The following is a 16,350-nucleotide window of genomic DNA, read 5'->3' as shown; positions in this document are numbered from 1 at the left end:
TCAGTTAGCCTTCACAAAATAAATTGGTTCGTCTCTGCCTTCGGTGATGACGTATATTCCGGACATATCAAGCTTAAAAGTTGCCCCCTGTGGCCCTTCTATGGACGTGAGACAGGCCGAAGCAGGTTTTTTTGTTGCCTCCCTGATGCCCCCTTTGCCCACTTCCCAGTAATATACCCAATTTGTTATCATGAGTACAAGTTTCGAACCGTCGGGAGAAATGTCTCCAGCCCAGACGTGACGCCATGGTTCTTGTGGGCCTTTAATAGAATGTAGGGTTTCTGCTTCCTTTAGCACGGAACTGCCCCAGTTGTCTGGCAGATGGTGTAGGACTCTGTCGCTGTCTGTATCGGAGGACACAACGTACAACGCCCCCACTGGGTCCACCAGTAGAGTGTAAGCATCCTCGTAGTCCCCGCTGAAACAGGAACAGAGATCATGAATACGGGTAAGGCGCCGCAATTAGCTGTGGTCCCTAGCCGTGTCGGGTAGCCGGGTGGTAAAGCGTTCACTCGTCACGCTAATCTCATTAAAATCAGATCTTATTTCTAGCTATCGCTAGAGAGAGATCTGAGGACATCCCATTATGGGTCACGTCAGAACGACCTTTCATCCAACCAATCAGAGCGTCGCTTACCAGATCATGAAAGTGACAGTCGGAATGTGTTTTCTAATCATGCAACCTCGAAATGTTTAACACGGGGTATTCCGAACGACAGTTACCTGTTTTATGATTATACAATCTAGGCCATCTATAAGCCATTCCAGAATATTCCTCTTATCAGTTTTAATTATTTTAATCGAGAATACGTCAAAATATGTTTCGAAGCGTAGTCGCCAGTTTGAAACTAGTGTCGCAAAGCTCAAGAAAGCTGCCTTCTGATTGGCTAATGTCGATTTCTTGTCTGTCATTTCATTGGGCGGTCAAAATTCGCGGAAGGTCGTTCTGACGTGACCCGTAATGGGATGTCCTCAGATCTTTGTTTAGCGATAGCGAATACTAACATCTGATTTTAATGAGATTGCTCGTCATGCCGAGGACCTGGTTTGAATTCCATGGGTACAATGTGTGAAGCCCACGTATGGTGTCCCCGCCGTTATATGGCTCGGATATTGCTAAAAGAATTTGGTTCGTTTGGGTGTTGTTTTGCATCACATTCAGAAATATTCAAGCTTTATGTGCGTGGCATGTAAATAAAAAAATCCCGACATTGGACCTGTGAAGATCCGGGGTAGAATAGGTCTTCAGCAACCCATGTTTGACGTAAAAGGCGACTGTGCTTGTCGAAAGAGGCGACTAACGGGATCTGGTGGTCAGGCTCGCTGACTTGGTTGATGCATGTCACCGTATTCCAATTGCGTGGATCGATACTCATGATAATAATCACTGGATTGTCTGGTTCAGACTCGATTATTTATGCTACCATCACACCAAAGTAGTTCTGTCCCGTTCTCCCCCTTTCGAAACAAAATACTAGAACGGACTGTGATCACGGTAGAACGCGTAGTTTGGCGTAAAATACGATGCTAGTTCGTTCATAAGCAGTCCCCAATACGTCTATCTCGTTCTTATCTTGTTCTTAGCCAGTCTGCAGTCCGTTTGTATCCAGTTCAGATCGTGTAAATGTGCCCGTTCACCTCATCCCGACAACGTTTGAAAGCAGTTCGAACACGTCCGTAGCCGTTCTCAACCCGTTCTTAACCAGTTCAACCTCGTTCCACCTCGTTCACAATACGTCCAAGCCAGTTCTAACTAATTCTAAACCCGACCAACTCGTTCGCAGTACGTCCTCATGTCGTCCCAAGTGCGTGTGTATTCGCGTCCTGGCCCGTCCTGGCCCGTCCTGGCCCGACTCCTATGGATACCGAGCGCGTTGTAGCCAGTCTTCATTCAAATTCAGGGCTCCGAGCTGTACACATCATGCCTCCAAAGAGAAGTCGACCCGGTCGGTGTGCACACGTTCTGAAATTTATGTTCGACTGCACTACGTCGAAACACGTCCCTAGTAGGTTCGAAGTACGGCAATTCCGTTCGTAATACGTCTTTCTCGTTTTAAGTAGGTTGTCAATCCGACTAATTGCAGAACGGGATGGACGGGATAAAATTTTGAGCAGACTCAAAGTTCCAGAGCACCCGCCCCGTCCGAGCCCGTCCATGAAGTTCGTAAAAAGACTGTCAATAGTTGCTACTACGTCAACTACGTTCATACACAGTTGGAGCCCGTTCGACGACATTTTCACGAACGTATTGAGAACTAGTTTGGTGTGATGGTATTACAGACCGTCGTCATACAGCTGGAATATTGCTGAATGCGGCGTTAAACAACAAACACACAATCAAACCCGACATGGCATGTGGAGGAGTGATCAGGGTAGCGTGTGTATTGCAGGACACACGATCAATCATACAGTCTAACCACCCGGAACCCATTTTGGGGGGACGGGTGGCCCAGTCGTCAAGGCGCCGCGATTCGCTGTGCAGAGTTGCGTCCCTTAGGCACGCCAGAAACCTATGATTGTGGGTTCGAAACCCGGTTCGCCCCGATTATGTTTGTAGGTTTGTCAGCACCATGCCCGTGCTCGTGGGTTTCACCGAAGTGGTAAACGTCTGAGACCTTCATCACTTCGGGCTTTCCTCCCACATTAAGCTGACACGCCAGGATATAACTGGAATACTGTTAAAAGCGGCGTAAAACCCAACTCACTCACTCACACTCACGATACTTATTTTCGTTTTATTAGGGCCAACACGAAGTTCTCAAGTCTACTCCGACTCCCTACAATGTTAAAGGGTTTTGTTTTAATTGTCTAAATTAGATTCATAACAATTTGTGTAATTTTGTAATTATCTTCCCACAAAAAACAGCTAATATCGGTAGGGATCCAAATTGTCAAAACAGTTGAGAAAAGAGCAAGTCCTTGGTTAATACTGCTTTTTTCGCGTATATGAAACAGGCACAGGCCTCATATCAAGTAACTGTTTGTTTATTTGTTGATAATAAAGAGACAAAAGCAGATTCAACATATAAAACTATGACAAGAAATTCCAACAAAGACATGTGATTGACTTAGGTTTGAGGAATATACCTCCGATTAATTCCCATTCTGTTTTCAATAACTCAAGTCAATACCGCAAATTTTCAGACCTGACTTGGACTCAATATCCATTTCTGTCGAATGACACGTGACCGCTTCTAGACCAATGAATATGGCAGACACTTCGCATTATATAATAATACGACTTCAAGTTCACTGCATCTACTATTCTCCGTTTTAAAATGTATGTCCAGATTTGGTAATAAAGAGGTTTTAACAAAGGAAAGGCGAAAGGTTGAACAATTATTGTGGAGTTTTACTTACTCAAACTCAAGCACATCGGCATGTAGTGCGGCATCCTTCAGATGATCCGGTTCCTTGACTCGGTAGATTTTGTTCACAACATACACATCATCATTGCCGCTTTGATGGCCTCCTATATCCCCGATATAAATACACGTATCTTCCCCACAGGGGCCTACGGCGATATCCTCCCAGTCGTAGTTTTCTGCATTTTTGACCGTGAGAGTGGCCACGAGGTCGGATGAGCTCGCCTCAAGCACGTACACGGCTGCTGCAGAGTGGTAGTCATTGTGCGTGTACAGATAACCCGGATGTTTACGACTGGCCGCCAGACCGGATGCGTCATGAATTCTCTTGTCGCTGACTAGGTTCATCTCCTCGGCCTCTCCAAACATGTCTGTGTCATAAAACATGCATTGCCTATATACTCAACCGCAAAAGAAACGTCACTTCATGAGGTATCTCGTTTTTGACATTAGTATGTATCCAAATTTAACGTTAACGGCCAAAAAGAGACACACATATGGATATAATGGGTCGCTAAAACGCGGCTTAACAAACGTCCTGAATGCTTTCCATGAAAATCAAAATTCGCTTCCGTTTCCATGTGCCTTTTCTGATAAACAGGCGACTAAAGCCGTAAGTCTTGGCGTGGCGCTATTATCGATACAAGAATGTTGAATCCATGTATGTGGGTGCCCTTATTCAGAAAAGACATAAGGAAACGCCATACGACACAGCCTAAAACTCTAACCATATAAGGGACTTGTCATTTATTATAGGGAGGGGGAGGGGAAAATTCGGTCTTAGGTCTTAGTACCATATTTTGCGCCCCTCCCCCAACTCCCCCTACCTCCAATTTAATGTAACATTTTTTTATGACCCACTCCTCCATCCCGATAAAAGATGACCAGTGCCTAAAAAAATGTTCATTTGAAAAAAAATGAACTGTGTCATTTTTGTCTTAGGAAGAAGAGCAGTCTCCTAAGGTGGTCTAGTGGTTAAAACTTTCGCTCGTCACACCGAAGGCCTGGTTCGATTCCCACATGGTATCTTGTAAAGTCCATTTCCGGTGTCCCCCACCGTCAACTACTCACTCATGTCTTGAACACACTTACAACAAGCGGCCGCCGGCTTGATCCACCTCTTCCCGGCACACATGGCGTACATCTTGCCTGACGCCTTGTATCCCGGCTTGCAGTTGTAGTACTGACGAGATGAGCTCGTTCTACCAAGAATGGCATGTTCTACCTCAGGGGGTGGGCCACACTGTCCTGCAAGCATCGAGAAATGTATTGGTTGATAAATGTGTGAAGGTGGAGAAGGTGCACTGGTTGCCCCACAATGGGAAACGCCTGAGAGCTGTTTGCACTCGGCGCTTTCTCCCAGACACAATGTGATTTACCTGAAGTGTTTAAATGTGGACTTAACTTGCACGACTTACAATTGTTCCTGATAATCAGAGTTGCAGTTTCATCCCAGCAATCGAGTTTTTACCCGAATTAAAACAGCCAATTTTAAACAATAACCGAGAGGACTTCCATAAAGTCTAGACCGAGTCCGCAAAATTGACAGCGAATACTTCACATAAATAACTTTGGCTTACAGATGTGACCCACGGGCTACTAGACACAAACAGATCAGGCATTGCAACTTTCGTCTTCATTTTTACACTAATCTTTCTTTAACCAGCAGGTATGATCGTCTCCGCATTGACTCACATCCACGCTAAGATATAAGGCCACAAGGCCGCCGTCACCATACCTGTACACTTCTCAGTGGGCTTTGTCCATTTGCCGTCCACGCAGCTGGAATAGATGGGGCCAGTCTCCCGATAAGCACTGGCACACTTGTAAGCCTGGTAGGTGGAATTCCCCGTCGTCCTGCTGGCGTGGATCACGTAGTGCGGAGCCGTGGTGCAACCCGCCTCTGGAAACAGAACAGCATTGCAGTCAGTGAATGTTGTTTTACGGCACAGTCAGCGATAATCTTGTTTAGTTTGGGACCATGGTGCAGCCCAATTCTGGAAACAACAGAACAGCATTGCAGTAAGTGAATGTTGTTTTGCGGCACAGTCAACAATGTCTCTAGGCGTGATCTCCCAATCCGCAGTCTCGTCTACAAGTATTGTTTTTTTAACGCCGCTCTCATTTCAGCTATATTACAGCCGTCTGAAAATAATCGCGTCTGGATAATACAGTGATTGACATCATGAGCATCGCTTTATGGAACTGGGATACGATGGCATGCATCAACAAAGTAAGCGAGCCGTTCCACCCGATCCCGTTAGTAGCTTCGTTTGACAAGCATCAGTTGCAGAAGACCAATTCTGACCCGGATCTTCACGGGGAAGACAAGGATGAAGCACCTGGGACCTATTGGGACCTGGAGCCCACACATGGTCAACGGAAGTACGCCGTTGACTACTACTGCAATATAGTACACACAGGACAGGCATTGTAACTTTCTTGCCTTCATTTTTTCACTTTCTTTAACCAGCAGGTGTGATAATCCCTGCACTAACGTACAAAAGCGCTCTGCTATGAGGAAAACACACTTAATGGTCCAACATTCAGACAGTATTTGTTTGAGGACAATGCACGAATTGTTAATTTTAAGTTTTTCTAAAGTGCCGTTGATGTAAATACAGATACAGTAAGGCTCATGATAATGTGTCGTTGTCTTTGTGTATGTGTCCATGAGTGAGGACAGTCACATCCATGCACATATGTTCAAATATTCACCGCTCGTATCCCATGAGAAGAACTCGGCCGTATTCGAGAAAACATAACCACAAAACCTTGATGGTCTCAATGTTATTAGTGAAAGATGAATCGTCAGAAACAAGTGCTGATAAAACTAAAACACTGTTCATTTGCGATTTCTATACGTAAAATTTGAAATTTATTTTTGTATAAATACATAATTGACAGAAAATATGAACATTCAGAACAAACAAAAAATTCAACGGTCGTCTTTTCCCGTTGGCAAAACGTTACGTTGAACTTACCGTAACGTGAGTTGTTTGTTGTTTAACACCGCACTCAGCAATATTCCAGCTGTATGACGGTGGTCTGTAAATGATCGTGTGATTATCCAATCCAATGATTGACAACAGGAGCATCGATCCACGCTATTGGGATACGATGACATGCATCAACCAAGTCAGCGAGCCTGACCACCCGATCTCGTTAGTCGCCTGTTACGAAAAGCATAGTCGCCTCTTACGACAAGCATGGGTTGCTGAAGACCTATTCTACCCCGGATCTTCACGTGTCTGCACCTTATGTCGGACACAAGGCCGCCGTCACAATACCTGTACACTTCTCAGTGGGCTTTGTCCATTTGCCGTCCACACAGTTGGAATAGATGGGGCCAGTCTCCCGATAAGCACTGGCACACTTGTAAGCCTGGTAGGTGGAGTTCCCCGTCGTCCTGCTGGCGTGGATCACGTAGTGCGGAGCCGGGGTGCAACCCGCCTCTGGAAACAGAACAGCATTGTAGTCAGTGAATGTTGTTTTACCGCACAGTCAGCGATAATCTAGTTTAGTTTGGGGCCATGGTGCAGCCCAACTCTGGAAACAACAGAACAGCATTGCAGTTAGTGAATGTTGTTTTACGGCACAGTCAGCCATATTCTAGTTTTGTTTCGGGCCATGGTGCATGCAGCCCGCCTCTGGAAACAACAGAACAGCATATAGCAGTAATTGAATATTGTTTTACGGCACAGTCAGCAATAGTCTAGTTTGATCAAAAAAGTTTTTACACACCGTTTCGTAGTCTACTCGCTCGTGCAGCTTCCCACATTTACGTCATAATATGACGGTTTAACTAAAATTCCAACCTGTTTGACAATAGGTAGAATTAATTCCCACGCTTTGCTAACCTCGTCTCCCAGTTCACATCGGAGAGGTGATTGTATAATATATTCTCACTGCTACACATTTTGACCGCTACTACCCAAGAATATATCGTCTTTTCACTTTTCATAGCGTTAATCCAGCAATAGCTGTATGACAGGACTTCAAGGACTAGTTACTCACTGACACAGGTCTCCTTGGGGGTGGTCCAGATGAAACTGGGTAGACACTCCAGCAGGATGGGGGTTGTCGGGATGAAGCCGTCTTTGCATTTTTGGGTGATCTCCCCAGGAGCTCTCGACACCACCACGGCATTTTCCAGGTACGGGGGCTCCCCACAGGTCACTGGGGACAACGATGGACGAGAGAGTAACGATAATTTCATCCATGAGACACCTTTCAAAATTCACCAACACTAAATATGTGTTCACCTTCTGCATTGTCATAGTTATTTTTGATAAATTATTAAAGCTTGATCATAATTTAACTGGCGTTTTTTTGATAAGGCTGTCCTCTTCTGCAATTGGCTATAAATAGAAGCATTGGTGGCATTTCGTCACATATACTCTTGGAAGAAGGTTAAGCCCCTGAATTTAATTTGCCAGTCATTTTGGTAATGGCACGAACAGTTATATACAGCTAAGATGTGGATGTTTGCTAGCGGTTCAAACTCTCAAAATACGCGCATGTTGAACGTGCAACGTGTCGGGAAGCCTCGTGGTTAAATCGTTCGCTCGTCACGCCGAAGACCCGGGTTCGATTCCCGACATTGGTACAATGTGTGAAACCCATTTCTAGTTCCCTCGCCGTGATATTGCTAGAATATTGCTAAAAGCGGCGTAAAACCATAATCACTCACGTGCAACAAGTCACTCGCAATTTGATAAGAACGCACAAGAAGTCGATGCTAAATCCAGGCAAAGTTTAAAATTATTCTGTCGTCTTAATGTTCAACGCGGATCTTAGGAGATTGTCTGAAGGTGAATATTAGGCCTGGTGGCGAATATTAGGCATGATTACTACATGAATGTCCTACAAGACTGTTGGTCCTTCACTTGGTTTTATATCATTCGGTTACAAGGCCTGGACGACCTCGTGTGACGTCAACACGGGAGGAGCGCAAACTGGTCCGCTTTTCCCATCCTACCGCGGCAAAAGTGTCCACTACTGGTTGCTGCATATAACAACGGCTGCAGAGATAAACTTGCTAAACAATTAATGCTTTAAATAAAGAAAACAGGATACTTCACATGCTTAGATTACCTCAATCTTATTAAAATCAGACACAAATGCTCGCTATCGACGAGGGCATCCCATTACAGGTCACGTCAGAACAACCTTTCGCGAACTATGACCTACCAATGAAATCACCAACAGGAAGTCGACGTTAGCCACTTAGAAAGCAGCTTTCTTAAGCTTTGGGTACCAGTTTCAAAGTTGCGACTTCCATTCCAGGCTATGCTTTTTAAAGTATTTTGAATCGGTCATACAGTCCGCAACGGTTGTTTTGTGTTAAACTTTAGAAGTTGCATGATTAGAAAAAATATTCCGCCAACAATGTAATATAACAATATGAATATTTATTTTATATTTTTTATTACGTGTTTGAATCCTTATCTATGGTGTAGTTGTCTGATTTTCGATCACGAACGTTGATGCTACTAAATTTCGTTTATCCGACATACTCGTTAATCCGACATAATCATATGCAGCCATCGATGTCGGTTAACGGGACTTGACTGTATATCATAGCATAGATTCTACCTTTGTATGGTGGTCGAAAGGGGACATAGCTTCATCGCCTTCAATTACGGTCACGAGAAAGCGATTACGCGATAAGAGGAGATGAGAAAGCCATACCTTTGCCATTACAAGCCTATTTTTGTTGGCTCGATCGTGGCTCCATCCGATTCATTCGTGACCATTCGTGTTATTCCGGGACAAGCCGAATAGCAGGTAAAGGAAAGAGGCGAGTGGTGACGAATGCATCCGATTGTGTCACCTGTGATAAAAATGCGATATCCAAACAGATTGCTGTTCGTATTTCGAATGGCTTCACAAAGATGACTACCTGGTCGATCACTACCCGTGTAGGTCCGGGTTAGAATAGGTCTTCAACAACCCATGCTCGTCGACTATGCTTGTCGTGAGAGGCGGCTAGCGGGATCTGGTGGTCAGGCTCGCTGACTTGGTTGATGCATGTCATTGTATCCCAATTGCGTGGATCGATGCCCATTATGTCAATGATTGGATTTTCTGGTCCGGACTCGATTATTTACAGACCGCCGTCATATAGCTGGAATAGTGCGGCGTTAAACAAAAAACACAAAAATACAAACAAACCTGGTCGATCAGATAGCGAAACAAAATGACAGATTGGCAGAAAAGATACCTTTAACTACGCATTTCACTCAAGCATAAACTGTCACCAGCATTCAATCATTTGAGTTAAAAAAAACCAATGCAGTTTGCACTCAAACATTTATAAGTAGATTGAAAGATTAAACCACTTCGAAAGTGGTTGTCTTTGCTAAATATTTTGACTACTTTCAGCGGAAATTCGACAGGTGATGGTTGTGGCCATGGCAGCGACATCGTATGTTGATTTTGTATAACGTTCTCTGATTGGACAATCGATATGAGTGATAGTCCACTCTTATTTCTTTTGCACAGAAATGTAGGCTTGAAGTGGCATATACTTTGATGTAGATCAGCTGACACTCTTGCCTCGGCAAGATGATCTTTGTAAGGCCACAACCCCTTGCAAAAACCACCAGTCTGAAGGAGAATTGGATGCCCCACAGAGAACAATTTTCACGAACATTCAGAAATCGACTCAAATCAGCAGGTTTTACGGCAAGGAAGGTGGCGGAGAGTCCTATGCTGCCAGATCGTCATTGCATGGTGTTTGGAGTGGTGTTTGGCATGGTGTTTGGTGAGACGTGGCTGGGGCATGTGGACATGGAGGTGGATCTGTCATGATGAGAGGTTGCTTGTCCAATGACTGCAAGATGGTCATGGTCAGTGTGCAGAGGAATCCGACGGGTGACATTTCCTGGATCCGATCCGATCATAGTTTGATTACCAGCCTATAGTTTCCTGACCCGACCACATGAAAGATATCGCGAGACCACACAGTTCTCGACAAGTAACGGAGTTCCTGTACCAGAATGCCCTAAGGAACGAACCATTTGATTTCTGGGGGCTGAAAAATGGGAAATTGAGTAGCGCCAGGGCAGCATACCCAGGGAACCAGGATGTGAAATTGCCACAAAAAGTGCCACAAAAAATATTTCCCATAATCCGCCTGGAACACATCTGGGTCATCTTGGGACGCAAGATACAGAAGCTGGAAGACCAGCAACCAAGCTACGGGAACTGACACAAGCATTACAAAGGCTAAACTGCCCTTGGAGGCATGCTGAGGAGGGTTGAGGCGGTCATCCCGGCATATGATGGCTATATACGCAAATAACAATGTCATCACAGGGGTCCTTATGGTCATTTACATTTAACCATTTAACTGTCCATCTACGCCCGTCAGGACACCCTGAAGCCCCATACTTAACTCACCTACCAAGTTTTTCAATAAAACACACAATGAAATGTCCATCGGTATTATGAATATAACTTTGTGGAATTCATGATTGTTGTCCTAATGTATCGACACAGAATTACTCTTTCTGAAAAAGAACCCACATGTTCTGGTATTTATGGCATAGATTTGGGGGCCGCGCACAGGTTTTCAAACCTCATGGTCAAAACAGCAGAGGGCGCATAACATGTGTATAGCGAGTGAGTGAGTATGGTTTTACGCCGCTTTTAGCAATATCACGGCGGGGGACACCAGAAATGGGCTTCACACATTGTACCCATGTCGGGAATCGAACCCGGGTCTTCGGCGTGGCGTGCGAACGCTTGAACCACTGGGCTATCCGACCGTCCCTTGTGTATAGTATATCACTTCCAACATCAGTGGACAGGAAACCGATCGGATGGATTGCAATTCAGTCCGTGACAAATGCACTACGCTGAAACATTGCACATATCATAATTAATAAATAATAATATATTGATACAGTTGCTACCTAAAGCCTATTCTCGATCGACCTCTACTTAGATCCACTGACCCACAAAGGAGATACTGTTGGTCCCGCCCTGCCATCGAAACGCGTCCGTATAAAACAGAACATCGATACACGTCCGTGGTCAGAGGTCACGATATAGTTGTTCAAGTACACAAGTAGTCATACACTGACATTATATTCCTTCATATGAGTTGAATAATAATAATAAGCGAAGTACCATATCTAATCGTCCCAGATTCTTTTCAAGGAGAAACTACCTGAATAACCACTGCATCGAGTACATGTGCACTGTGTTAAGTTGATCAGTCGCTTGGATGAAGTCGACTGGCCTGAAAAGTGAAACAGAAGGCTTTCTGTTTGCTGCTCAGGGCCAGCCTCTTCCCACTCGAAACAGTCAACGTGTGATTTTGCATCAAAATGTTAATATGAAATGTAGATTATGTAATGAATTTAATGAGACTGTCCAACACATTGTCAGTGGATGCCCAGCTTTGGCACAGATACAGTATCTTAAACATCATGATGGAGTGGCTCGATCATTTTATTACCGTCTTCACCATGCTGGTGGTTTTGACACAGAGGTCCATCCATGGTACGACCGAGAATATTTGGAGGGCATCATGGAAAATGTGAAATACAATATTTTTTTTGGAATAGGCCCGTATACAGGCCAAGAAACGTTATCTTGTCCTCTTTCATAAATGCAATGAAATCATTTATATTATTGAACTTTCTGTCCCTTTTGATATCAATGTGATTGACAAGATTCAGGAAAAACGGCAAATATGACCTCGCTTTCGAAATGTCACGCTTGCATCCCAAGTTCCTAGTTGACCGACTCCCCATTGTTCTCGGTGCCTTAGGTTTGGTACCTCCGAATCTGTTGACTGACATTAGGAGAGTATCCGAGTTTGCTACCAGGAATACAGCCCTTCTGACAATCTGGGTAACGCAGAAGGCTGCAGTGTTGGGGAGTCTTCACATTCTCCGAAAAGTTCTCGCTGGGTTCGACTAGGCAGCGCTTTCTGGGAGAAGTCTCAGTCGCTGTCTGGGCTGCGTGTAGTGGGGCATGGGCCCTGAGCTGATGACGAGCCACTTCTGCTTCAGTGTGGGGTGGGACCGAAGTCCTAGAAACTCTAAGGAATCGAGTTTGCGAACACGGTCACCGTTCCAACTTCTCTCCACGACCAGTGTTACTAAACTTCGCGTCATTCTTATTGCGTTGTATATCTCTGTTCCTGGTTCGTGGTTCGTGTTTCATGGTTTTGGATATCCTACATAGTTATTTTGTTAACACAATCAATAAGGACGGTTTACAACAGAAAATATGTACATAACGTAACTGATTAATTCTCGTGTATAAAGTACCTCTACAATTTCCCTTAAAAAGGTGTCTATTTAAATCTCGTTAATTTATTATATATATATTATTCGTGAATAAAGCACCTATATAAGTCTCGTGAATACAGTAACTATACAATTTCTGTTCATAAAGTACCTCTTTTATTCTCGTTAATATGCCAGTGAAACGTCTTAAATTCTCTAGAATGAAGTACCTCCACAATTCTCGTTAATAAAATACCGGTATAATTCTCGTGAATAAAGTACCTCTCTCATTCTCGTCATTTCAGTATACCTGTAAATCTCATGAATAAAGGTCCTCTGTCATTCTCCTACCTATATATTTCTGGTGTATGAAGTATCTCTACACTTCCCGTTAATATTCTAATTGTACGTTTATAATTCTTCTTTACAAAGTACCTCTATAATTGTCAATAATAGCGTACCTATATCATTCTCGTTGATAAAGTACATCCACAAATCCCCTGATAAACCTCCAGTGACGTAATCCTATTGTCATAATGTAAAATAAAATGACAAATGTTTCCTTTTATATTCGCGAGGATCGAACCTTTGTATCTGTAGCCCAATGAGAGTACCACAAGGCAACAGAGGCACTGCTTTTCAGAATGTCATTTTCAAGAACCGTTCGCCAGCTACATATATTTTACGCCCGTCTCCTAAGGTTCATGAAAAGTATGTTGATAAATGTTGTTTTAATTTTCTTTTTTCGATGATATTTATAACACTTATCCTCGGGATAAACCCTAGGGGCTACCGCCCTCTGTTTTATCCTGCGGATGCGGGTCATAATAACCCTCGAACGTGCATTATCCTACACTTAATATACCATCCCGTTAATAAAGCACCTCTACAATTCCCGTTAATAAAGTACCTTTACAATTCCCGTAAAAAAGTATTTTTTATAGTTCTCCTTAATAAAGTACCTTTACATTTCCCGTCAATAAAGTATCTTTATAGTTCTCCTTAATAAAGTACCTTTACCATTTACGTTAATAAAACACCCACAGAGTTCTCCTCAATAATATAGTATCTTTATAGTTCTCCTTAATAAACTACCGTAACAATTCCCATTAATAAGCTTAAGTATCTTTATAGTTTTCCTTAACAGGATACCTTTACAATTCACGTCAATAAAATACCTTTATAGTTCTCCTTGATAAAGTACGTTTACAATTCTCGTTATACAAGTTCTTCTCTCTTACTTATTTAAGTACATCTTTACATTTCATGAATAAAGGACCTATGTCATTTTCGTTTAAAAGGTACCTATATAATTCTCGCTGAAAAAGTATTTCTATAAATCTCCTTAATAAAGTACATTTATAATTTCCGTTGATAAAGTATCTTTATAGTTCTCCTGAACAAAATACCTTTACATTCCGCGTTAATAAAAGATCTTTACAATTCACGTCAATAAAATACCTTTATAGTTCTCCTTGATAAAGTACGTTTACAATTCATGTTAATACAGTAAAGTTTATAATTCTCGTTATACAAGTTCTTCTCTCTTACTTATTTAAGTACACCTTTACATTTCATGAATAAAGGACCTATGTCATTTTCGTTTAAAAGGTACCTATATAATTCTCGCTGAAAAAGTATTTCTATAAATCTCGTGAATAAAGTACGTTTATAATTTTCGTTAACAAAGTACCAATATAAATATCGGTAATAAAGTACCTTCATAATTGAGAAAACACTATTCTTCCCATAGTTATATCTTACATGCCTGTTACAAATATTGGGACCAAACAATAATGAAATATATTAGGATGTGCTTAACTTTTTTCTTTGTGTATAGAAGCCACCCCCCTCAACTCATTTTATCCCCTTCTCAACACTAGCAGCCCATGCTTATCCCCTTTCAAGTTTTTGGGTCCTTAAATACACGTGGCACCCTTTGTAAAATTTCTTTATTCAACCAAATACATAACTTCATTTCGGGGACTATATGTCTTTTAACACCCTTCCAAGTACCTGTACATGCGTATCTGTTGGAGGGCAGCGTCCACTTCCCCGTGTGCAGGCAGGTGGTTTCTATTACCTGGTCGTTGGCCATGGAGAACCCCGGGGCACACTGGTACCGACGGATCGTCCCCGCGATGTTGTCTCCGGGCAACGTCTCGGCACCATACAGCCGAGGCAGCTCACCACAGATTTCTGAAACGTGAGCAAGTATACTACTACTACTACTACTACTACTACTACTACTAATGCTACCACACCTACTTCTGCTGCTGCCATTACTACTACTACTACTACTACTACTACTACTACTACTACTACTACTACTACTACTACTATTACTACTGTTCATGCTAAAACAGGGACTCTATACGAGACAAGTGACCCACTTACTAAGACAGGGCCTCTATTTGAGACCAGTGGCCTACTTACTAACACAGGGGATCTAAACGAGACCAATGACCAACATACCAAGACATGGACTCCATTGAAGACCTGTGACCTACTTACTAAGAAAGGGACTCTATACGAGACCAGTGATCTACTTACTGAGACAGGGACTCTATACGAGACCAGTGATCTACTTACTGAGACAGGGACTCTATACGAGACCAGTGATCTACTTACTAAGACAGGGAATCTATACGAAACCAGTGACCAACATACTAAGACATGGACTCCATTGAAATCAGACGACCTACTTTCTAACACAGGAACCGTTCGGTCTCGTCCATCGACAATCGGCAGAACAAACGACGGTGACTTTGGTCTTGCTGCTGTAGCCAGAGACACAGCGGTAGACCCGAAAACACCCCTCCTCACCCGCCAGTGACCAGTGACCTATTTACTAAAACAGGGACTATACGAGACCAGTGACCCATATACAGAAACCCGGACTCCATTGAAGACCAATGCCTATTTACTAAGACAGGGACTCTATACGAGACCAGTGACCCACACACTAAGACAGGGACTCTATACAAGACAAGTGACCCATATACTGAAACACGGACTCCATTGAAGACCTGTACGAGACCAGTGACCTACTTACTAAGACATGGACTCCATTGAAGACCAGTGACCTACTTACTAAGGCCGGGGCTCTATACGAGACCAGTGACCTACTTACTAAGACAGGGACTCTATACGAGACCAGTGATCTACTTACTAAGACAGGGACTCTATACGAGACTATTGACCTACTTACTAAGTCAGGGACTCTATACGAGACCAGTGACCTACTTACTAAGACAGGGACACTATATACGAGATCAGTGATCCACATACAAAGACATGGACTCTATTGAAATCAGACGACCTACTTACTAACACAGGAACCGTTCGGTCTCGTCCATCGACACTCGGCAGAACAAACGACGGTGACTTTGGTCTTGCTGCTATAGCCAGAGACACAGCGGTAGATCCGAAAACACCCCTCCTCACCCGCCATCACGGCGTTGTCTACTTCCAGATGATCCCCACAACATACTGGATAAAGCAAGCATGTATATAGGAAGATGTCAAGTATAACATGGCGTTATGTGCCGCACGATGACAGTGTAGATTCCCCACAACATACTGGATAAAGCAAGCATGTATATAGGAAGATGTCAAGTATAACATGGCGTTATGTGCCGCGCGATGACAGTGCAGATTCCCACAACATACTGGATAAAGCAAACATGTATATAGGAAGATGTCAAGTATAACATGGCGTTATGTGCAGCGCGATG

General features: G+C 43.3%; 1 protein-coding gene across 1 annotated transcript; it reads right to left on the bottom strand.

Annotated features, from left to right (window-relative positions):
* On the bottom strand, positions 1-16,067 carry LOC139445884 (sushi, von Willebrand factor type A, EGF and pentraxin domain-containing protein 1-like). Its single transcript, XM_071227123.1, has 8 exons — positions 15,944-16,067; positions 14,630-14,812; positions 7,383-7,544; positions 6,656-6,820; positions 5,104-5,268; positions 4,458-4,613; positions 3,361-3,736; positions 1-418 (listed from the first exon to the last, which is right to left on the bottom strand). The coding sequence occupies exons 1-8, from the start codon at positions 16,065-16,067 to the stop codon at positions 1-3; spliced, it is 1,749 nt and encodes a 582-aa protein (XP_071083224.1).
* Positions 16,068-16,350: the final 283 nt, after the last annotated feature.

This window comes from Haliotis cracherodii, unplaced genomic scaffold (genome assembly GCF_022045235.1).
Source record: "Haliotis cracherodii isolate W230 unplaced genomic scaffold, xgHalCrac1.p SCAF_10, whole genome shotgun sequence".
Taxonomy (NCBI): Eukaryota; Metazoa; Mollusca; class Gastropoda; order Lepetellida; family Haliotidae; genus Haliotis; species Haliotis cracherodii.
Note: the sequence above shows the minus strand (reverse complement) of the source record. Positions and strands in the feature narration are given on the sequence as shown.